This window comes from Pelobates fuscus, chromosome 5 (assembly GCF_036172605.1).
Source record: "Pelobates fuscus isolate aPelFus1 chromosome 5, aPelFus1.pri, whole genome shotgun sequence".
Taxonomy (NCBI): Eukaryota; Metazoa; Chordata; class Amphibia; order Anura; family Pelobatidae; genus Pelobates; species Pelobates fuscus.
In genome coordinates this window covers 309,365,610-309,389,272 of record NC_086321.1, presented here as the reverse complement: position 1 = coordinate 309,389,272, position 23,663 = coordinate 309,365,610, and the positions used below count along the sequence as shown (strand labels likewise).

The 23,663-nt window shown below is 45.3% G+C and overlaps 1 protein-coding gene across 2 annotated transcripts in view; it reads left to right on the top strand.

The window, feature by feature from the left end:
• The window catches only part of GAK (cyclin G associated kinase), a 621,278-nt gene that overhangs the window by 74,502 nt on the left and 523,113 nt on the right, over positions 1–23,663 (top strand). For both annotated transcript variants that reach the window (XM_063455510.1, XM_063455509.1), the window contains exons 6-7: positions 8,033–8,158; positions 20,028–20,117. In XM_063455510.1, coding sequence (XP_063311580.1) covers positions 8,033–8,158; positions 20,028–20,117 — 216 coding nt within the window. The remainder of the gene's footprint in view (positions 1–8,032; positions 8,159–20,027; positions 20,118–23,663) is intronic.

Here is a 23,663-nt window from a genome sequence, read left to right as displayed (position 1 = left end):
GCCCACCCAGAATCCTTTGTGGTAACATCACTGCAAATTTGTGATTTCTGTTGGAAAAGCAAATCTTATGGCTGGACTGGCGTGGAGTTACCACTAGGCTGTAATGTAAACACTGCAGTTTCTCATAAAATAAAGTGTTTACTGCGAAAACGCCTGAAGGGAATTGTGGCGAAAACAGCCTCGCCACTGTGAACTGGAGAAGCCTGGTTGCCCGCCTGCTGCCTTTGGACTATGGCCTTGGGTGATTGGGCCCTTTAAAAAAACATATCGGCCCTAACAGAGTGCATGTCACTCATTCTGGCCCTTTAAACACAGTGGGGCCATTCGGTACTTGCCCTGTGTGAGCGATGATACCCCCAGATAGCTATGCCATGGAGCCTATTCATATAATGAAAGACTATGGGAAAGACTTTAGCTCCATGGCAATTGAACTGTGTGAATAGGATCTGCGCGCTATTCGGTAGTTTTGTGCGTTCAGATCCCAGCTATCTGGGGATATGTGAAATGTCTGTGTGTTATGTGTAAAAGGTGACTTTCTGTATTTTAAAGTGTTTTATGTCTTTTTGCAACCATGTGCTCAGTGGAGTCTGCCTGGAGCCCTGGATAATTGGATTACTTCCCCCTTTGTCTCCAGGATAGAGGCCCCTGTAAAACCGGTCTGAGCCAGATTGCTATGCTGACAGCCAGGGGAACAAAATATACTTTTACTAACTTTTGAACCCCTGGTCTGATTCATGCCATTTTTTAATATGTTGTTCCCCTTAATGGATTGATTGTGGATATGCATTTTTATGTGAATGTGATGTGTGGTTTTAAAGTTACAGAGTATGTGTGGAAACTGTATTTTTACTTTATGTAATAATTATGTTAACTGCTTATCTGAGGGGAGGGGATGTGTGGGTTGTACTGTTACTTGATTGGTTATTTTATGCCTCCCCCTGGGTGTGTCCTGTATGTGCACAACCGTAATAAAAAACTGGCTGGGTGTGCCAGCACCTCAGATTCTGCTTGACCCTCAAAACGAAATGTCGTCTCGTTATTGGAGGACTTGGATTGTATGCTGTCTGCCAGGAGTGTAAGCGGATTATATGCTTTTCCTGTTCAGCTATTCCAGGGTTCGTGTGTTTCCAGTTCGGGAGTTGGAAGATTTGTACAGTTTGCAGTTCGGGAGATTGGTGCTTGCAGTAGCTGCTGGTCTATGGAAAAGGGGATTATCGCCTAAACGGTTTTTAACCCCTTGTCTGCTGAAACAGTCCGTTACAGGAATGATTCTACTCACCAGAACAAATAAAATAAGCTGTAGTTGTTTTGGTGATTATAGTGTCCCTTTAAGGACTCAGGCAGTGTTTGCATTTTTTGCTGTTTGTATTCCACCGCAATTTGCATCTCTCTCGTTTCTTGCACGAACACATATTATATACAGTTTTTATTAGTGGGCAAAGAGGCTTTAATTTGATGACACACACACCACACACCACACACACGTCATAGCTTGGATAAATCCCTGTGTATGTAGAGTCCAGGAGAATGGAGCTGGAGTCGTGCTGGTTTCTGGGGCTGTGGTCAAATGGTGCAGAACGTTCCAAGAGGTGCCAATATAAAGGAAAGGATAAAAAGGAAAGGATACAATTCCTACTCTATGCTTGGACAGATGGGCTGGTCCGTGGGCCCATTGGATAACTGCAGGATACATATTTTTGGGTAGACAAAACTTGAGGTTGGTGGTATAGACATTTCGGAGGATCGCCCCTTTGTCCTTCCAACTCTGTCTTTCTTGAGGGGTTGCTGCAGCTTGTTGTTCTCTGAGAAGCTTGAGATCTGTAGGTAGGGTTTGCATAGTGTAAATAGGGGTCTCTTCAGAGGCCACTCTTCTGTCCACTTTCCATCCTTGTCGTGCTGCTTCTTTAGCAGCCTGGTCAGCTAGATGGTTGCCCTTGTCTTCTATTGAGTTCAACCGGCCATGTGCTTTCACCTTCAATATAGCCACCTTTTCAGGCAGTAGCAGGGCATCCATTAGTTCTTCAATAGCTGCCCCATGCTTCACCGGAGTGCCGGTAGCTGTAAGGAAACCCCTGGTTTTCCAAATCAGGACAAAGTCTTGTGCTACGCCCAGGGCGTATATTGAATCTGTGTATATATTGACACGTGTACCTTCAGACAGTTTACAGGCCACAGTGAGTGCTGTTAGTTCGGCCTCTTGAGCTGATTTTGACGGTGGGAGTGCAGCAGCCTGTAGTATATGGCTTTCTGTAGTGACTGCATACCCAGTATGGTATTGTCCCTGTTCATCAACAAATCGGGAGCCATCCACAAACCGTGTATAGTCTGGATTTGGTAAGGCGGTTTCATGCACGGTTGGTAAGTGGGTGGTTTCCATCTTCATCTGTTCAAAGCAATCATGGGGGGCCTCTAGGTCTTGCCACGTGGGAGGGGGATCCTCGCATATCTCAGTATGATACCGAGGATAGCTGACTGTATTGCAGTTCATGATCCTTTTATAAACTCCCGTCAACGTGAGTTGTTCTTGGGTTGCGGTGCTCCAGGATTTGGGCAGTGGGCCCAAATCTTCCCATGAGCGTTCTGAAGATTTGGTGAATGAGACATGAGGAACAGCCACATCCCAGTGTTGGTAGAGGTGTGCTGCCTGTGGTGGTAGAGATGTGTTGCCTCTGGAGTCCCATAATAAATCTGTCAGTGTAATTCGTATTTCCACCAAGTGGAATAACTCTTCCTCATAGTACGGGTCAGGTCCTGGAGTATCTTTGAACCACAGGGTACAGTGCAACAGGTTCTCAGGTTGCTCATCATGTGGAGTTGCGGGTGTAGGTACTTGGAACTCCATCCGGACATCAGGGTTGATGTCTAAGCTGTACCAGTAGTGTGGCACTCCCCCCTTGGCAAGTGGCAGAAGAGTGGCCGGATTCAAGGTGTAACATCTTTGAAGAGTAATGTTGTCAGGCAGTAAGAGAGAAGTCTGGAGACGGAGATGACGCTGCGAGGAAAGATGCTTTGGCTGGACCTGCTGTAAGATAGCGGAAATGTCATGTGGAGCAAGGACAGTGAGGGGATGTCCAAGGACAAAGTAATTGGTCTTGTCCAGTAATGCACTTGCAGCAAATACAGCACGTAGACATGAGGGGCTTCCCCTGGCAACGAGGTCTAGCATGCATGAGAAATAACCAATCGGTCTCTGACGTGTACCGTGGGACTGAGTAAGGACCCCCGAGGCGTGGCCCATTTTTTCCGAAACAAACAGTTTAAAGTGCAACTGATAGTTGGGGAGGCCCAGAGCAGGTGAGGAGGAAATCGCCTTCTGAAGAGTGGAAAAACAAGCAACTGCATGTGGTGGTAGTGAGAACGGTTCTTTCTTCAGAGCATCATATAATGGTTGCATGAGTTGTGAAGCCTCAGGAATCCAATACCTGCAATAGGTGATTAGGCCCAGGAAGGCATGCAGGGACTGATGGGTGGATGGAAGCGGCAAATTCAAAATAGCAAGGATTTTGTTTCTGGTAAGATGACAGGTGCCATGGGAAAGACAATGTCCCAAGAAGACCACAGAGGGCCGGCACCACTGTAATTTTGACTTGGAGGCTTTGCAACCTTCGTCAGCTAGGAAACAAAGAAGATCTTCAGAATCTCGTTCAGCAGTAGAGAGGCCATCTGCACAAAGGAACAGGTCATCAACATACTGGAGTAGAACCACGTCATTGTGTGCTTTCTGCCAAGGTTCCAAGACCGTGGACATGGCCTTTGCAAACTGAGTGGGGGAGTTCTGTGCCCTTGTGGCATAACCGTCCATGTGTACTGATGGCAGTCATGAGTAAAGGCAAATAGATGTTGGCAGGACGGATTCAGTGGGACACTGAAAAAGGCATTAGCGAGATCAACTACTGTGAAGAATCTGGCAGTAGGTGGAACTTGTGACAGTAAGGTGTGTGGATTAGGGATGACAGCTGTGTCTCGGACAGTGACATCATTGACAGCACGAAGATCTTGGACCATACGGTGTTGGTCAGGTTGGCCCTTCTCTGTCTTCTTCTTAACAGGAAACAGGGGAGTATTGCATTGTGACACACATTTGATGAGGGCGCCTTTTGCTAGGAGGCTGTCAACTTGTTTGGAGATGGCAAGTGCCTGTGTAGGTTTCAGTGGGTACTGTGGTCTCCGTGGTGGGGGCGGCTCCTGGTAGAAGGGTGACGACCACCGGTGGGACTCGCAGGCGGCCTATGTCATCAGGGCCTGAGGACCAAAGTTTAGTAGGGATTCTGTCTAGAGCACTGGGGGTAACCGTGACCCTTGATTCCTCTTTGGGGGACGTGAGGTGTACTAGTAGAGGTAAGGAACAGAGAACAGAAGCGTGATAGAGGTGTGAGTAATTGTACCTGACCATCTGCAGTGAATGTGATGGAGGCCTGTAAGCGGGACAACATGTCAGCACCTAAAAGGTTAATGGGGCAAGTGGAGGAAACAACAAACAGTGAGAGGATATCAGAGCCTACACGTAGGAGCTTAGTTAATGGATTGCTGCGGGGAGTACTGTCAACACCTACACAGGAAACATCAAGATCTGATAAACAGGATGGGTCTGGCAGGTCTTGTTCTCTAAGAACACTGCGGGCCAGCACCTGTGTCAACTAAAAAGGTAGTAGGATGTCCCTCCACGGGGAGGACTACTGTGGCAAGAGCCCCCCCCCCCCCCATCCCCTGTAGACACTGCCATGGCAGGGGTACTGGATACAGGCTTGCCTGTTACCTATTGCAATAAATTGCCTATTGTCTGGTCAGGACCAGTGTAGTGTCGCGTAGAGGTTGAAGGTAGACTTGTCTGGGGAGCAGGGCGGGCTGCGCGATTCTGTGTAGGTGCAGAATGAGCTTCCTGAGGGTCATTATCACCATACCCATCATCAGGTGGGGGTGGTGGAGTGGCTTGGGAATACTCAGGAGCAGGAAAATATGGGACAGGTGGAGGCGGTGGTGGTTGTAAATACCCTGGAGGAAAATATCCAAAGTCAGCAGCAGTAGGGTTGGAGAAGTTGTGGCCTAAGGTATCTGGGATGGGGGCAATCCCTTCTGAAGTGGCCAATCTGATGGCAGTTAAAACAAGTTCTGGGTGCGGTTGGGGTCCGGCCCTGCGTAAAATTTAGTGGTTGTGCGGGGTATACCTGGGGAGTAGTGACGGGCCCAGGAGCTGGAGCACGGGCAGCGAGCATTAGGGGCTATTCCTCCTCTGTGTGGGCTGCAACACGGACTCCAAACCTTTAGCAACCAACAAGAGGGTGTCTAGGGGGATTATTCTGTATTCAGGACGTGAGAGTACCAAGCCCTTACGGATATTCTCTTTTAAACCGGCCACAAAGGCATCGGACAACATCTGAGTGTGTGCTTTATTATAAACACTAAAGCCTAGGTCAGAAAATGTTTGGGTTAGGCGTGAGTGGTACTTTTCTATAGACTCGAGCTTGTCCTGGACAATATCATTTATACAGGTGGTCTGATCAGCCAATTTGTCTTGAGCCCAGGCACGGAGCTGTTCACAAAAGGTAATACCGGACTGGAAGTCCATGTCAGTAGTGAGAGGGGCATCATTAAAACTCCTCGCCATGATTGGCCAGTAAGCATCACCAGCTTTAATTTCACACAAACTGTAGAAGTCCCGCCAAGCAGCGGAATATGTCTTGCGTATCTGAGCCATTCTGCGAAAGAATGGCATGGGCTGTTTTTCAGGGTCAGGGAGGGAAGTGACCAAGGTGGCAGCTTGCGATGGGTTAAATGTAACGTACATCAGTGGAGCACCTTCAGTGGTAGGGGGCACCTGTAGGTGTAAACCGGAGGTGGCCGGTCTTTGTGAAGGCCTATTATCTTGAGGGTGAAATTGGTTGTGTCCTTGTGCATTATCATCCTCTGGGGGGACTGGGTTCGGGAGACCATGATAAGATGCTACATCAAAGGAGGCGGGAGCTTGCATATCTGAGGGCCCAGGAGCAGGGAGGCCAGTGACAATATTACGGTGAGTGACCATCTGTGACGTAGTGGGATGGAAACCGGAGGCTGCCAGGGTAACGCCCACAGCATAGGCGTGATCTGAAGTGGCGGGCTCATCAGAGCCGACCACCATGAGCGGGTAACTTGGATCTGTGGCAGGGGAGTACGGGACTAGTTCCTGACCCATTTTAACCAAACAAAGAGCGCCACGTGACAGAGACAGAGGGAGGGAGAAGAAGAATAAGAAGAGCCTACAGTGCTCTACTGCCACGAGGACTAGGGGTCCTGTGCGTCTTCCCTAAACGTAGACCAGTCACAGGGAGTCCGCCCACCCGAGATGGTGGTCACGGACCGGCACGAGCAAGCGTGGGTGACTAACACAGCTCTGGGCAGCAAGCACAGGAGAGATATAGTACAATGGAGAAGATGAACGTGGCGAGACTGAGCAAGAGACCCTTACAGAAATCACATACATAGAGATGCGTGTAAACCCCAGAATCTAGAGCAAACCACACAACACACACACACACACACACCTAGGGTACCCACACTTTAACAGCAATTGAACAGGATCCACAAAATAGCAGAAAGTAATATGGCTATGTACATATTAGAACAATATGCATAAAACAGTGAAACACAGCAAATAACCCTTGATCCAGTCAGGTCAATACATGAATAATCCCAGCCTTTCTCTAGGCTGTAACCCAACCCTTCACCGGGTCGTCAACAATAACACAATAATAATAATACAATAACCCCACCCTTTACCAGGTGGTCCCCAGCCTTTACCGGCTGTCACAAAATAAAAACCCCAACCCTCTTACTAGGGTGGTCCCCAGCCTTTACCGGCTGTCAGAAAAACCCCAACCCTCTCACTAGGGTGGTCCCCAGCCTTTACCGGCTGTCGCGTTCCCTGCCCGCTAGGCAGTCAAGCTAAATTTTTAAAAAAAGGACAAACCACATACACCGGCTATCACACACAAGCATACAAACACTCAAGAGGCAGATAGACAATCGACAGGTGTGTTTAAAGAGGCACCGGATAAGAATTTACCTGTCTTGTAGCCTTCTGGAAGCCGGAAGTGGATGCGGAGACAGACCGGCACAAAACAGGAGAATACAGCCATTTTCCGGGGGTCCGCTCCGGTCCGTTGGTTTCTGGACCTCCGAACCGGCAAATCTGGGGCCCCACGTTGGGCGCCAAATGAAGTGGAAATCAATCAATAAGTTGATTATTTTGTGTATCTGCCCCTGACCAAATTAAAGAAACAAAAGCGTGCATGCTCCCTGAAGTAATTCACACCGGACACAAGTTTCAGGTTAATGAAGAACTTGAGGAATGTTTATTAGAGGGGGGTGGCATGCCCCTTATAAAGCAAAATTACATCATAAGCATTGTCAGAGATAACATTGATTTATGCATAAATTATTGGTTAGGGGTTAAGTGGTTGATTCATTGCTCGTCCTACCAGGTGTGATGTCACTGGCATCTTGCGGGTCTCCCCCAGATTCCAGCGCCATCTTGTTAGTAAGGGTGTTATTCGAAGACTAAGCGAAACTCCCTGGCCCTAGCGGCCATTTTAGGTAAATCATATGAAATGATAAATGCTGATCAAGAACTATATAAAGTAAATAGACATTTTTACTAACTAAAAGAATTTAAGATATTTCATGTCCACAACAATTGGTACATCTTGATTACTACATCTTGGGGGCCATAAATCCAGTCCATCATTCCCTAACTGGCATTATTTTATCTCTGTTAGAAGCTCATGATTTCCCAGTTATTTCCTGCCTAACCAAACATTTTTTACTGGGAAAACCCCATAGCATAAACAATGTCCTTGAAATTTTAGTAAAGCATAAAACAAAGAAAGGGGACTATCGCCTAAACATGGTTATATCAAAAGGTAAAAAAAAAATCCATTATATTAATATCCAACTGACCCTGTTAAAATATTAGTGCAAGGCACTTAATCATTGCTTTCCCTCAGGCTGTTTGGATATATACAAATATGAGCTGTATTAATTTTCTTTTAAACAGGTGGAGAATTTGCTTGTTAGTAACCAAGGAACTGTTAAATTATGCGATTTCGGCAGTGCCACTACCATCGCACATTATCCAGATTACAATTGGACAGCCCAGAAGAGAGCGATAGTTGAAGATGAAGTAAGTGTGGATTGCTCATTTTGGATGACTCTCAGTAGTAGTCTAGTGCAACAGTCTGTTCCATTCATGTTACCTTATTCAGTTGATTAAAAACTATAGTTGTAGTAATGGTCCATGTAAGCCATAGCCAATGGGATATTGGATCCCCCAATTGGATAGATGGTACAATCCTAGTAGCCACCACCTCCTTCCTGCTGCCCACATATAAATTCTCAGTTATTGTTCTGCCTCCTTCAGGGATGGTTGCATTTTTAGAGTTGTGCAAAAGCTTGTGGCATCTTCCATACTGCCATGTGTACCAATTATCTTAATTTGAATAATGACAGGAGGCTTCAAATATTGCCTAAACCTTCTTTTTTTTTTTACTCACTCTATAGCAGCAAAGAACATAGAAACAAAGAACTGATCAGAGACCAGTATAGGCACCTCACATTAGAGACAAGAATATGCACCTCACAATAAGTCTCTTAACCCCTTAAGAACAGTGGGCGTTCTATGTCGTCCTAAATGCCAGCAGGCGGCATAGAAGTCTCTGCTGTCCTTAATACTTATGGGGTCCCTAGGGACTGCCTGACAGCCCAGGCAGTCCCTCTGTGGCTGATCAAAACTGGTCAGAGATAGTAGCCACCGGACCCATCTAGATAATATTACTGAAATCGGTCTATGAGGCTTGACATAAAAAAAAATCAACAATTGTGGTGAGCATGACGATCGTAGAGGGAGGATGATCGCAGAGTAGCCATAGCCCGCAATGTCAACAGGGCCGGATTAACATAGGGGCTGATGGAGCTGCAGCTCCAGGCCCATGCCCATGGAATAGGCCCACTGATTTAAGAAAAAAAAATGTCCACTTTTCACATTCTCTTGCTTAAGTATGGAAAGTTAAGCGGGATGTATGGGAACAAAACGTGTGGACTGGCTTACAATGAAATTAGTTAAGGTAAAGCTGACTTGCATTATGCAAATACTCTTGCTGCTTTAGTCTCTCTAACACTGTGGCATGTCCACCTTCTTCTACACTCACTACATACACCTTTTCTCTGTCCCAGACAATATACCAGGAGCTTCTGGCTGCTAGTAAGAAGGTAAGGAGAGGAGTGGACCAACGAGTGCTAGGGGACAGTCCTTAGAAAGCAAGCGCATCATTATGTCAGGTCCCCTGCCCCCGCGCCACTCACGGCGACCTTGCTTACCTCATCACAGCGACCGGCGTAATCTGGTCCCGGTCTCCAGACTGGCAATGTGTCTGACGCTGCACGCTCCAGAGCAGCTTCCTTATGTGTGTGCTGCACCCGGTCATGTGACCTGGCACACAGTGATGACCTCAGAGACCACAAGGGAGGGAAGAAACTCCTCCCATGTGTTGTGGTTAACACTAATTGGAGATTAACCAATCAGACACACCCTGTGTGTATATAAGCTAACCTCTCCCTTGCCTCAGTGCCCTGTTGTGGTCTACAATTGAGTGTTGCACTTGTTGTTTGGATTTCCTGGTTACTGATATTTGGCTTTGCCTCTCGTTATTCCAACTCTCGGTTTCCCTTGACTATCACTTTTTGCATAACCCGACCATTCTAAGTATCTTGCTGCAGTTAGCTGCTGAGAAATCCAAGCTGGAGGACCAAGACCACCACTTGGATCAGTTCGCCCAGACGTTGGACTATTCTGCAGCGCACCGCTCACCTCTAGCTGGGGGCACAAGAAGCCAATCCGCTGGCCCCTGTTAACATGCCTGTACAGAAAAGTTCCTCTTACTCGGTACACATGACACCACACCGAAGGTATAATGGTAATCCTGCCCTTTGTCGTGGGTTTCTGAACCAGGTTGATATACACATGGTTATGAACCCACGCTCCTTTCCTACTGACAAGACAAAAATAGTCTTTGCCATTAATCGCCTCTCTGGCAAGGCTTTAGCATGGGCAAATCCTATATGGGAATCTGGTCCCAACATCACCTATACAGAGTTCCTGTCGTCCTTTCGGAGAACATTTTACATGCCTGGTAGGATAGCTTCCGCTGGGAAAGTCTTGTTACGCTTCAAACAAGGTTCCAGAACAGTGGTAGAATTCCGTACTCGAATGGCGGAAGTGGCATGGAATAACGATTCTCTGGTAACCGCTTTTCAGGTAAGATTAGCTGATTACCTACTCGATGAGATAGCATCCAGAGAGGTACCCGTTTTATTAGATGATCTCATTGACTATTGCATTGTTCTAGACAATGGCATTAGAGAGTGATGCTTTCAGCGACAGTCTTATGACTGGATGCAGGTTCAAACCTTGCCCACCTTGCCCTATGCTTCTCTACCTGCTTTGCCTCCCTGTGGTCCACCACCAGAACCTACCCGAAGAGGAGAAACAACGCAGAAAGAGAGAAGGCCTATGCCTCTACTGTGGCAAAAAGGGGCATATAAGGACAACATGTCCTGACTTGCAGGGAGACGCCAGCACCTAAGACCAGAGGAGGGGTTGGTGTTGGGTGTTATGGAGTTATCCCCTCACAACAAATATTCTAGACCGCTTCTAGCGGTTACCCTCATCTTTAAAGATGAGACCATGCATACCAAGACCAACTTTATAGACCAGTCCTTTGCGGAGTACCACCCCATGACCTTGGTACGCGAGGTCTCACCTCTAGCCGTGAAAGCACTCGATGGCAAGCCACTCACAAACCCTAAGGTGACTCACGAAACTCAGGAGGTGCAACTCACCGTAAGGGTCCTACACCGAGAAAGCATTGCATTTCACGTGTTGAGTTCCCCTTCATGTTCTATAGTCCTTGGGTTTCTGTGGTTGAGAAATCATAACCCCGTTATAGATTGGTCTATTACAGTGTCTTATACCTATGCATCCTGTTTGTTCACTTAACCTGCTCTTGGCCCCTCCTCTCTCTACCTCAGTGCCTCCACAGTATGCTGATTTAGCCCAGGTCTTCGATTAAAAGAGAGGCCGAGAAACTCCCTCCCCGTCGCCCTTGTGATTGTGCGATTGATTTACTACCAGGGACTATGCCACCTAAAGGTCGGGTATATCCTCTCTCTGAGCATGAGAATAAGGTCATGGAAGAGCATATTGAGGAGTCCCTAAAGAAAGGGTTTATCAGGCGATCCTCATCTCCGGCAGGTGCTGGCTTTTTCTTCGTATCGAAGAAAGAGGGTGATCTCAGACCCTTTATAGACTATAGGGGTCTGAATGAGATAACGGTGCGGAATATTTGTCTAATTCCACTTATCACTAAACTGCTTGACCTCTTAAAAGGTGGTTTACTAAACTGGATCTCATGGGGGCGTATAACCTGGACAGGATAAAAGAACAAGACTAGTGGAAAATCGCTTTCAACACTCACAGTGGCCACTATGAATATTTAGTGATGCCCTTCGGCCTGTGTAACACCCCTGCTGTCTTCCAGTACTTTAACGATGATGACCTCCGAGATTACATGCACATATGTGCTGTAGTGTATCTGGATGACATATTTGTATACTTACCTGATTTGGAAACCCACCATAAACATGTCAGATCAGTACTAAAGAAACTGCTAGAAAACGGTCTGTATTGCAAGCTAGAAAAGTGCCTCTTTGATCAGACCTTTGTGCAGTTCTTGGGGTACATCATATCTGAGAAGGGTTTCAGTATGGACCCTAAGAAAACGGAAGCCATCTAGAATTAGCCGCTTCCACAGGGACTTAAGGCCATACAAAGATTTGTGAGTTCGCTAACAACTACAGAAAATTCATAAAAATTGCCTCCTCTGTAGTAGCCCCAATAACCAAGATGACCAAAAACAGGGTTAATCCCCGTGTTTGGAGTTCTGAAGCCCTTGAGGGGAACAGGGAATTGTTGGCCATAGTTTTGGCATTTAAAGAGTGGAGACATCTCCTGGAATGTTCCAAACACCCTATACTGGTGATCACAGACCACAAGAACCTCTCCTACATGGCCGAGGCTAGACGTCTGTCTTCTCGCCAGGCTAGGTGGTCCTTATTTTTGTCTCTCTTCCAGTATACCATAACATACAGACCTGGATACCACAACATTAAGGCAGATGCTATATCCAGGCAACACGAACCACAAAACCCATAGTCCTTATGGCCAACATTATTGCAGCTACACACTTGATTATCTCTTCTCTCTTTTTAGATGGTGAAGAGATCTCAAAATCAAGCACCACCTGAAACACCTACAGGTTTATTGTTTGTATGGGAAAGGGACAGGAAAAAAGTCATTACATTGTTTCATAGGTCCAAAACGACAGAACACCCAGGCATCACAAACATTTATGACAACATAAGCGAGTTATTTTGGCCTTCTGTTAGGAGGGACTCAAAGAGGATGTTAAGGCTTGTCAAATTTGTACTCACGCCAAGTCTCCCACAAGCAAGCCACCTGGTTTCCTTATGCCACTCTCGGTGCCCAATATGCCTTGGATGCACCTGTCCATAGATTTTATAGTGGACCTTCCCCCCTCTGAGGGTCACACGGTCATCATAATGGTGACCGATTGGTTCCCTCTGCTGCGCAATTAGTGGAGGTCTTTGCAAAAGAGGTATTCCGGCTTCATGGCATACCCATCGATATTGTCTCTGACAGGTGCCCTCAGTTCGTCTTACGATTCAGGAGGGGTTATATACACAGAGTTTGAGAGTTGCCTTCCGAAAAAAGGGATAGAAGGAAATTTAATATTGCTGAAACGGGCAGTAAAGGGATCTGTTCCACACAGCAATTGGAACAAGAATGCCAAGCTGAGACCTAACGTCTCCTCGTTCCTGGGGCCCAGGAGTTCCAAAGTACTCCTATCCGCCAGCGATAATTCTTCGATACTCTAGGAACCCCTGAAAGAATCTAGGCCTCTGAAAAGAGGCCTCTGTTCTGTAGCATCTGATGAGGGTTCCCTACTGGGTCCATCTGGTCATATGGCAGAAGGAGAGGGTCCTCGCAGATGTGACAGAGATCCGGAAACCAAGGCTGACTTGGCCAAAATGGAGTCAGAAGGAGCACCATCACCTTCTGACTATTGTGTAAAACCCTCACTATCATTGTGAACGGAGGGAAGGCATACGCCCCTCGAAATGGCCAAGTCTGTAGGAACACATATACCACTGAACTTTCCAGGTCTGGCAAACGGCTGTAGAAATCCGGTAGTTGGTGGTTGGTGCGGAATGCAAAAAGGTGTAATTGAAAGCATCCAAGATCGCAAACACTTGAGGATCCAGTTGGCTAATGTTGCTGTCTTGCCAATGCTGAGATAACTGTAAGTATGCGGTAAGGTTGGTATCTCCTGGCAAATGTTCAGTTGTTCGTGTTATGTTGCGTGTAAAGCAGTAATCAAAGATTTCTTGTGTGAGCTCCACCACTGTTTGGGAGCATGTGCCTCCGAGATGATTGATGTATCAGACTGCGGAGACATTGTCCATGCAAAGTAGAATACAGCAATTGGATCTTCCTTTCACCGGGCTTTCGAAAAGGTAAAGGCACCCGCCAATAGTTCCAGACAGTTGATATGCAGGGAGAGCTCCTCTGTCGTCTTTTTGACTCCCGTGGATGACTCTCCATCAGCGGCACCCCAACAGCTGGTGTCCGCTTCCAGAACAAAATCCTCGCATGCATTCGAGCCACCATCTGAGTTCTTGACAAACTTCTTCTGTTGAGAAAACGAGCTTTCAGGCATTGCATGGCCTGATAGTGTAGTGGACCCGGATATATTGCCAAAATCAAGGAGGATAGAATGGAGTCCGAATTTCCTTGCAAATCGCAGACTTTCATCAAATGGAGCGGTAGTGTACAAGACTGAGTTAATGTCGAACCGCAGGAACTGTACACAAAGAGCAGCATCCAGTGCCAATTTGGCTTGAATTGATTGTAAAACCCAGGGATTCCAACAACTTCACCGTGTAATTCGTGTGTCACTAGCTGTGCTTCAAATTGGCAAAGAAGCAGTATGTCCTCCAAGTAAATTGTGCAGTGAATTATTTTTTACCCCACAGGTGGGCTACCACTGGTTTTAGAACATTCATAAAGCACCAGATTGCTGAACTGAGCCTGAATGTGAAGCAAATGATTTGCCATGAAGCTCCATTCTATCAAAATCGTAGGAAGGAGCAACTGTCTTCATACATTGAAACCAGGAGTGGGTTCAAGTGGGTGAACCAGTTTTTATCTTGGAGAACATCTTGTAAGAGGACAACCATCTTGAAGTGTCTATAAACAAAATGGGCATTTTATTTCTGCAGGTTGATGATCGGATGGAAGTCCCCTGTCTTCTTTCGCACTAATAATATATTGCTAAAGTGGTTTATGGCAGGTTGAATGGCACATTTCGGCATTTTTACAATCCCTGTTCTATGAGCCGGATATCTGCGACCGTGAAGTGCAATGGGTGAGGAGAATGTGTTTGGATTGGAGTGACCTTGAATTCTATGTTATAACTGCAACCCAGAACCCATCCGCACACAATGGATGTCCTAGATTTTCCGATACTAGATTCAAGAGGCCGTAGAAAAGCCCAAGACATTTTTTTGCAGGAGCAAAGGAATTGAACAGCGTTGGTATTAGGCGAATGGTTCCTTTAAGAGATGAAAAAATACTTTGCAGCGAATATAGCCACAAGCGAACGGCTGGACATTTGCGGCCAAACTACCGTACCCAATGGGCTGAACAATTACCATGCTTAACGCAAATGGGACCTGTCGGGACGATACAGTGGCTCAACAAGCAGAATTAAGTTTAAACACTGAGAAAATACAAATAAAGGTATTACCGGGCTTTGGAATGGCCGGAATTAACGTTCAATAGTATAGTAATAAACTAGTCCGTAACAAGCCGAGGCCAGGGACGCATACAGAGACGAGAGTATGGAACTCTGTAGCATAGACTGCTTCATGAGTTGACTTAACTCTGCAGGGTCCATGTCCCTGTCGTAATGTCAGGACGATACAGTGGCCCAATTCGGAGAAAATACAAACGGAGATAAAGGTATTACTGGGCCTTAGAATGGCCGGAATTAACGTACAAAGAATATCCCGTAACAAGCAGAGGTCACGGATACAGACAGAAGCGTAAATGGATATACAAAAGCCAGGTCAAGGATACCAGAAATACAGATAGTAGAAGCAAGCCAAGTTTAAAATACCAAAAAGACAATAGCAAGAATGCAAATGAGAACCTGCAAGAGGAAACAAGGACAGGGCACAGAGGATAGACACTTTTGGGTTTAAATAACCCCAAACCATTTTAATTGGTTGTAAGAGGCCTCTGATCTCAAAATGCGCGTGTTTGTCAATGACATGACGATGCATGCGCTTTTATGTCCATTATGATGTGTTTGAGGCGGAGCTATAAAACATTGCGGAACTGCAGCAGCTGACATAACTTTTGTTGGACTGCTGGGCACTGCAGCAGCGGCAAGACGGGTTGCTCGGGTGAAGGGAAGTTCCACCTCCCACTTTCTATGTGTTTTTGCCTTCTTTTGAATCAACAGCAAAAAACAAATGTGAGGAAGGCTGAACTTAATGAACACATGTTTCTTTTCAGCCTATGTAACTATGTGGCCGCACCGATTCGTTGCTTCACGCTGACTAGGCAGCTTTCGCAGCCACAAATGCACTCTCTGGAGTGTGAACTCTGTAGGGACAGGGGACAGCCCTGGCAAACCTCTTTAATATGCCCAACATGAATCAAGTACAGTTGGTTATAGAAACCCAACCTATAATACACAATAATAAGCTAATAAAACAAAAAAGTGAGATAAGAAAATAACCCCCCAATGAGGCAAATGAGAGCTGGTCAGTGTGGATGGTACCAGTTCTACTCTGAGCTTGTACACTATTAATACCATATTAACAAAATATCACCCGAGATCCCTAAAGGGATCGCAAGTCCTGGTATTTAGAAAGTAAACTACTTGGATGGAACTTGTATATTAAGCCCAGTAGGGAAAAACCGTTACAGATTAGCAGTATAAAGTAAAATTTATGAGCGACTCATCCAGGCTTTATTGTGCATTGCCTAAGAGAACAGCCATGAGGTTACTTTACTGATAATTAAATTGATTGCATCCACCTTTGTAACAAAAAGACAATACAGACACCTACCAATTAGAAACTTGAAGCTAAAAAGAGCATATATTTAACTATACAATTGGATGTGCTTAAAATGGTATCAACACTCATTGACAGAGGAAAAAGGGAATATCAACTAAACTATCAATTTGACTTAGAAGCGCATATATTATTATTATTATTACTGGTATTTATATAGCGCCAGCATATTCCTTAGCGCTTTACAATATTTTCAATGGGGGGGATTTAACAATAACTGAGACAATTACAAAAACTTACAGGAACAATAGGTTGAAGAGGGTCCTGCTCAAACTAGCTACCAGTCTATAGGAGGTGGGGCGTAAAACACAAGACCGGAGGTAGCAATCAAACAAGGTGGAGTGAAGCAGAGTTGGAGGAGAGATTAAAGTGCTTTCATTTAGGAGAGAGCAAGGGACAGGTATGTGAGGTAGAGGTTACTCTGGGAGGCCATAAGCTTCAGGCACATTTTAAGTGATTGAAGACTAGGGGAAAGGTTGATGGTCGTAGTCCACTAAATTTGAACAAACAAGTAGGTCAGTGCTTAAAAATAAAATAAAAAGGATTAGTGACTAGACAAAAGACAGAGCCAAAGAAAAGTGAGAACACAATACTCTGACCTGACTTGTGATGCACCAGCAACGAAAGAGGAATTACTGCAGTGTGAGATGCATTTTATATCCCTTACTTGTCTCTGATGGTTCTTTGTTTCTATGTTCTTTGCTGCTATGGATTATGTAAAGAAAATGTATGCAAAATATGAAGCCTCCTGTCACGTGGTAAAATTAAGCAACTAGGGGCGGAGTCTGACTGCCGAGGCAAGCAGTCGCAAGGGCTGAGAGCTCCGTCAGAAAATCGTGAAAAACGGGTGAAACAACCCCAGAAATCCAGGGGAAAACCCTACAACGACCTACGAAGGCATACAGCAGTATCCCAGAGCAAAATGGGACGGAAAACCAAGAAACCGCCGGCCGCAAAACACCCGCCCGGCCTTACGATAGGCGACATGTGGAAGCAGGCCCGCGGGGCATGTGGACTAGACATGGCGGCGATACATGGCGGTTGCTACGATTTCTCGGACGACCCATCCGAGGATGACTACCTGCCAGCAACCAAGGCGGTGAGACCTCCACAATTACCCAGTCCCAACCCAGAGACAGCTCCGTTAACAATTGTGGCCCTCACGCGGCTGCTGGCAGACCACCACAAGGATCTGCACAATGGCATCGAGGCACTCAGGGGGGACATAAAAGGGATGACAACCCGCCTAAACGCATTGGAACACACAGCCACGGATACCACCCGCGACATTGGGGAAATCAGGCGAAACATACTCGACATCCAACACCAACAAGTGCTCCTTGAACACCGCATGGCGGAACAAGAGGATGCAGGTCGGAGGGACAACATGAAAATAAGAGGATTCACTGAAAATATCCCCGACGCAGACCTGGCTCGGGCTGTGGCTCGCCTCATCACCAAAATACTGCCACCCATGCAGGCCAACAAGGTCACCCCCGCAAACGTATTTCGAATTCCCAAATCCCCCATAGCACCTTCAGAGGCCACACGAGATATTATACTCACCCTACAATCCAGAACAGACAAGACAATAATCCAAAACGCCTTGAGGGGGAAGACGCCATTTCAATTTGAAGGGATGACGTTGCATTTCCTCGCAGACCTATCGAGGGGTACCCTGGCATGGAGGCGATCCCTCCAACCGCTTACCACACTCCTCCGCCGAAGAGGACTCAAATATAGGTGGCAAACAACCCACGTACTTACCGTGCAACAGGGAGCAGACTCCCATCAGATCAGAGAGCTGAACGACGCGACACCGCTACTGCAAGCACTGGACCTACCGCCGGACTACCTCACACAGACAGCCCAGCAGGGTGCAAAGTCACCCCAACACTCGTGGGACCCGGTGAGATCTGTACCATTTGTACCGACGGGCCGAACACCTGACCCCTATGTGGCGCTTACCACCTAACAGGCAGACTCGATGGCATCGGAATCTTCCTTGAGATGGCAGGGACACTCTTCAGTTAGGGAACCAACGGTCGACCTCATGTGTACGAGCTCTTCACCTACACCGAACCTCGCACCGATCAGGAGGCCCACATCCTCCCTGACGGCACCCTCTAAATACCTGACTCACAGTCTTGAAACACATACCCTCAAGCAACAGGATGGCCACCGGACTAAGACTACAACCTTTTTTCTTTTCTTTTTATATATATATTGGTTCAGTTCTTTTTTAGTTGTTTCTTGTATGATGGCTACACGACACCGTATCCCACTACACACCATCACAGGTGAACGCAGTCTACTATCCAGCCAGCCTACACGATATAGCGACTAATGCAACTAAGGGGTCCCAAGAGCTTACCTGGTCCATGCTTAAATAACCCCAACGTTAGGACCTGTACATGGGCCCGAATCTTGGCAATAAGCCGCGATCCCATATGGTCCCACACATAACATATTACCTTTTAGCTGGCCAACACATAGTTACGCGGCGGCTTAGCTACAACACCCAATATGCTAGGGCTAAAGAGACACCTAAGGCTCATACATACGAACACAGGCCCCCTAACCGGCCTACCAAGTACCATTGAGCTCAACTCTTCCCACACGGACACCACACCGCCAGGACACCGACAGGTCACACTCACTAGCAATAAACGTGCATGCATTGTTTATTTTACTTTTTAAAACTGTATTATCTCTCCTTAACATGTTATGTTGTGATGTGCCAGTAATTATTTGGCATACGAATGCTAATGGGGCTAGACAGGCCTACTGCCATAGTTATTATTATTCCACCTGGCCCAAAATCTCAGATGCTACCATTTGTATCCCCCATAAGCTACCTGACAGGGGCAGCGCACTCGCAACGTTTTTGCTGGAGTGTAGTAGATTAACGTGGATATCGTACAACATGTATTAGATATTACTGGTGGAACCCGGACACGTAACTTACTCCCCGGGCCACAATCTCATTCCTACCAATCTTGCTACTGATGGTACGACTTGCCCTTACATGTGTTTTATATCTTGCGCTGTGCATAGTGGCATGACTACCTCCTCTATACTTAGAACTTGCATATTATTTAAATATATCTGTTACCTACCTGTTCACACTGCATGTCGCGGCTTGTTAGGCCATATGGACGTGTTACTCCTATCCAACAACATGAAATGCGTGAAATCCTAGCCATGTTTCTACCTCAATTGACAGGCTCCAATAGGCTGTTATGTTATGCTTTTTTTTTTTTTGTCATGCAATAATATCCCAATTGTCTACTCTACCTATCAGCGGTTACCAGCCTGGTTTAAGCTAACGTTTAAGCAAATGTTATAGACCTTTATGAAACTCTCTTTAACAAAAATGTACTATTAATGCTTGCCATACTACTGTTTATCTTATGTCGTTTCACCGACCTGTATCTGCTGTCGTGGCGATATAGGTGTGCCTGTAATTCTTAGTACTACAAAAATAAAGAATTTAAAAAAAAAAAAAAAAAAATTAAGCAACTAGTCCCCATGTCTTTGACAACTCATACAGCTGTAAAGTGGATTCAGTATCTGGTAAGTCACAGAGAATATGTCTAGCCCATGAATAAAAAAACTTTAAAGTCTCTTTTTTACATTTTAAGATATTTGTATGACTGTCTGTGTACTGAAGGAACTGTAAATGGGCATATTTCCTAATATTTTTGTTTGGGATATAAATTGTTTTTAATCTTTTTTTTTTTTTTTTTTTTTTGTGTTGTCTATTTCAGATTACAAGAAACACAACACCAATGTATAGAACTCCTGAAATAATTGATCTTTACTCAAACTTCCCAATTGGGGAAAAACAAGATATTTGGGTAAGATTCTGGTCTACATCTTTTGGGTTTCTATGCTATCTTAACCCCTTAAGGATGGAACCAAATGTACAAGTTGTGATTAAAATAAATAAATAAACAAACAGAATTTGACTATATGTCTGTTCAACAATAATTTACCTTGTTCATATTATGTGCACCCATACTTATTATATCGTTTTGTTCAGGAAAAATAGAGCTTTCATTTGATATCAAATATTCATATATGGAACTCAATTGTATATGGAAAAAAGTTTGAAAAATTAAGAAATGCTGTTTTTAAAGTGCTGCATGTTGTTTTAACTGTGATTGTCATAATACCCACACTTATATTCAGCAATGTATCACAAGTAAAACAATACTAGGTTTTATGAGGTTTTGGAAAGTTACATGGTCAAATATAGGACTTGTACATTTATGTTTTTACACAAAGTAATTTGGTAGATTGGTTTGCTGGGCCTAGGTTGCCGTTGAGACCGTATGGCAGCCCAGAAATGAAAATTACCACCATCATGACATACTATTTGAAAGAGTAGACATCCCAGGGTATTCATGGGTCTAGTCTTTTGTCTAGTCTTTTGTAGTAGCCACTTAGTCACAAACCCTAGCCAAGAGAGATATAGCTCAAAGTCGCAGTACAGATAAGGGCACAAGTAGGAGGATCGTCAAGGGTAAGCAAGGTCAGAGGATGCCAGAGGTCAGGATAAATGGAAGATAAGCCCAGGTCAGGAGCTGTCTGGAGAACACTGGATCAGAACACAATACAGGAACCAGAGAGAGAGGCAGTGTTTTATACCTGGCTGATTGGGCATCTGCTTCAGGTGGACGAAGATGGAAAGGAGCAGTCACATGAAAAGTCCCTAGTGCTGGAGGCATATATAGAACAAGGCTAGAAATACTCAGAGGAATAGTAGCTTCTGTAGCTTACAGGTAGTAAAGGAGGCCCAGGTTCAAATCCCCTGTTGAGCACTTATGCGGCGACCACGTCTGGCCGTCTGGATGTCACGGTGAGAACCGTGACACATACTGCTTAAAAAACTATCTAAGTTAATTAAGGAGACCCTTGTGACCAGGGGATCCTGATAGTAGCTCTGCACACACAGAAAAAAAAAGGTACGTAGTAACCAATCGGAAAGGTGGGGGGCACTCATACAGGAGTAGAAAAATGGGAAAAGGTGAGAAAGGAATGGGCAGAGAGGCCCTATCTACACCTATGAACCATTTGAAACTCACTGTCTATTAGAAAAAAAAAAGAGTCCTTAAGATAGCATAATAGTAAGAGATACAGTGTATAGGGTAAAGGGAGGAGGAGGAGTATATCGCTCCGAAAAGACCTTTCCCAATATGGGTAGTTAAGTCCCCTGTGACTCAAAGTGAATCAAGCTGAACGGACTAACGAAGGTTAATGCCTCACAAAACGAAAAAAGACAGAGTGCCCACGCTATGAACAGGCAGACAGACAAGCTGTGATACTAGGTGGATAAGTCTTCAAGGGTGAACAAACCCAGCTCCTAAACTGAGACCAGACCACCCCAACAAAACTGTCACTGTCCAAGCACCAAAACCTAAATAAACTGATAAACTAACTTAATAAAGCCATACTAACTACCTAAGTGCTACCTTGTGAAAAATAATTAAATAAAGTAAAGAAACGCTCAACGCGCCTTTCGGCTTAATATACGCCGTCGTCAGGAGCTATTAAGTTGCATATCCCACTCACCGGTTTAAATACCTCCATACTTTGAGAGAAATCCTTTCAGCTGATCCGGCCTGCTGGGAGGGGGGAGGGGAATGACGGCAAGTCGCCATGCCCCCTGCCCAACGCCACGTCAAATGGCCCACAACCATTGGATTAGAGCTATGCCAATCCTACAAGCTGGGAGTGGTATCGCCACGCCCCCTACCCGACGTCACGTCCATTAGCACACTGCCATTGGATGAACGCTGGACCAATCGATGCAGGGGGGTGACAGCTAAGCACGCCTCCTTCTGACATCACGGCTAGCAGATGAATGAGTAACGGTTGACAAAATTTATCGTTACGCCTACTGATCGTGTGTGGCCATAGATCAACTGTGCCGGCAGTGATTACAAAGAGGATCAATGTGTCAAAATATTGACACAGATCCTTTTAATCTTAATTAGAGTATAACCACTGTTGTAATATTAGGCAAAAATAGCCCCAATGGTGCAACTAGCAAAATAATAATTGGAATGTTCCAAGATCAAATTAAATCTATATGGTTCCACTATTTATAGAATCCCATTTAGTTGATAACGTTATGGTGTTAGATCTCCATAATTATTATACCTAATGTTTAAGGAACAGGCTTCCACATACTTCATGATGTCATAATATCTAATGTTTGAGAAGCAGGCTTCCACTATTGACCCTTTATCAAAAGCATCTCTCTAGGGTAAGTGTCCGCCCATTCGTGACATCACACATCCAATCCGATGCCGAGATATCACTCGGGCGTCCGTTGGCAATCTGGATGATAATCTCCTATTAATTAGTAGATGGGGATTACATCATCCAGCTCGTTCCATAAATGGTAGAGCAGTGAGACAACATGGACATGATTTATAGGTCAAAACTGTTTCATAAAGCTAAAGTTGTTTTTGTGCCTATAGCGTCCCTTTAAGGTGTTATTAGTGTATGCGATAGCAAAAAAAACCTGGGGTAAATGTATGACAACTCCAATGTATTTGAAACAAACAAGCAAACAAAAAAAGTGCATACTGAATAGGCAAGTATTTCTCTTGAAATAAGCACTGAAGAGAACATACCGTATATACTAGAGTATAAGCCAACCCGAATATAAGCCGAGGCCCCTAATTTTACCCCAAAAAGCTGGGAAAACTTATTGACTCGAGTATAAGACTAGGGTGGGAAATGCAGCAGCTACTGGTAAATTTCTAAATAAAATTAGATCCTAAAAAAAAATCTATTAATTGAATATTTATTTACAGTGTGTGTATAATGAATGCAGTGTGTGTATAATGAATGCAGTGTGTGTATAATGAATGCAGTGTGTGGGTGTGTGAGTGCAGTGTGTGTGTATGAGTGCAGTGTGTGTGTGTGTGTATGAGTGCAGTGTGTGTGTGTGTGTGTGTGTTGCAGTGGTGGGGGGGTGGGCAATTTTATTATTTTATTTATTATTATTTTTTATTTTATATTATTATTTATGTTTTTTCATTATTATTTCTTCTTATTTTTTATTTAATTATTATTTTTATTTTCGTCCCCCCTCCCTGCTTGATACATGGCAGGGAGGGGGGCTCCTTCCCTGGTGGTCCAGTGGCATTGGCAGTTCAGTGGGGGGGGAGAGGGGGCTGGCAGAGATCTTACTTACCCGTCCTGCAGCTCCTGTCAGCTCTCTCCTCCTCTGCGCCGTCCGTTCAGCTCTTCTGTCAGCTCACACTGTAAGTCTCGCGAGAGCCGCGGCTCTCGCGAGATTTACACTGGGAGCTGACCGAGGTGCTGAACGGACGGCGCAGAGGAGAAGGGAGCTGACAGGAGCTGCAGGACGGGTAAGTAAGATCTCT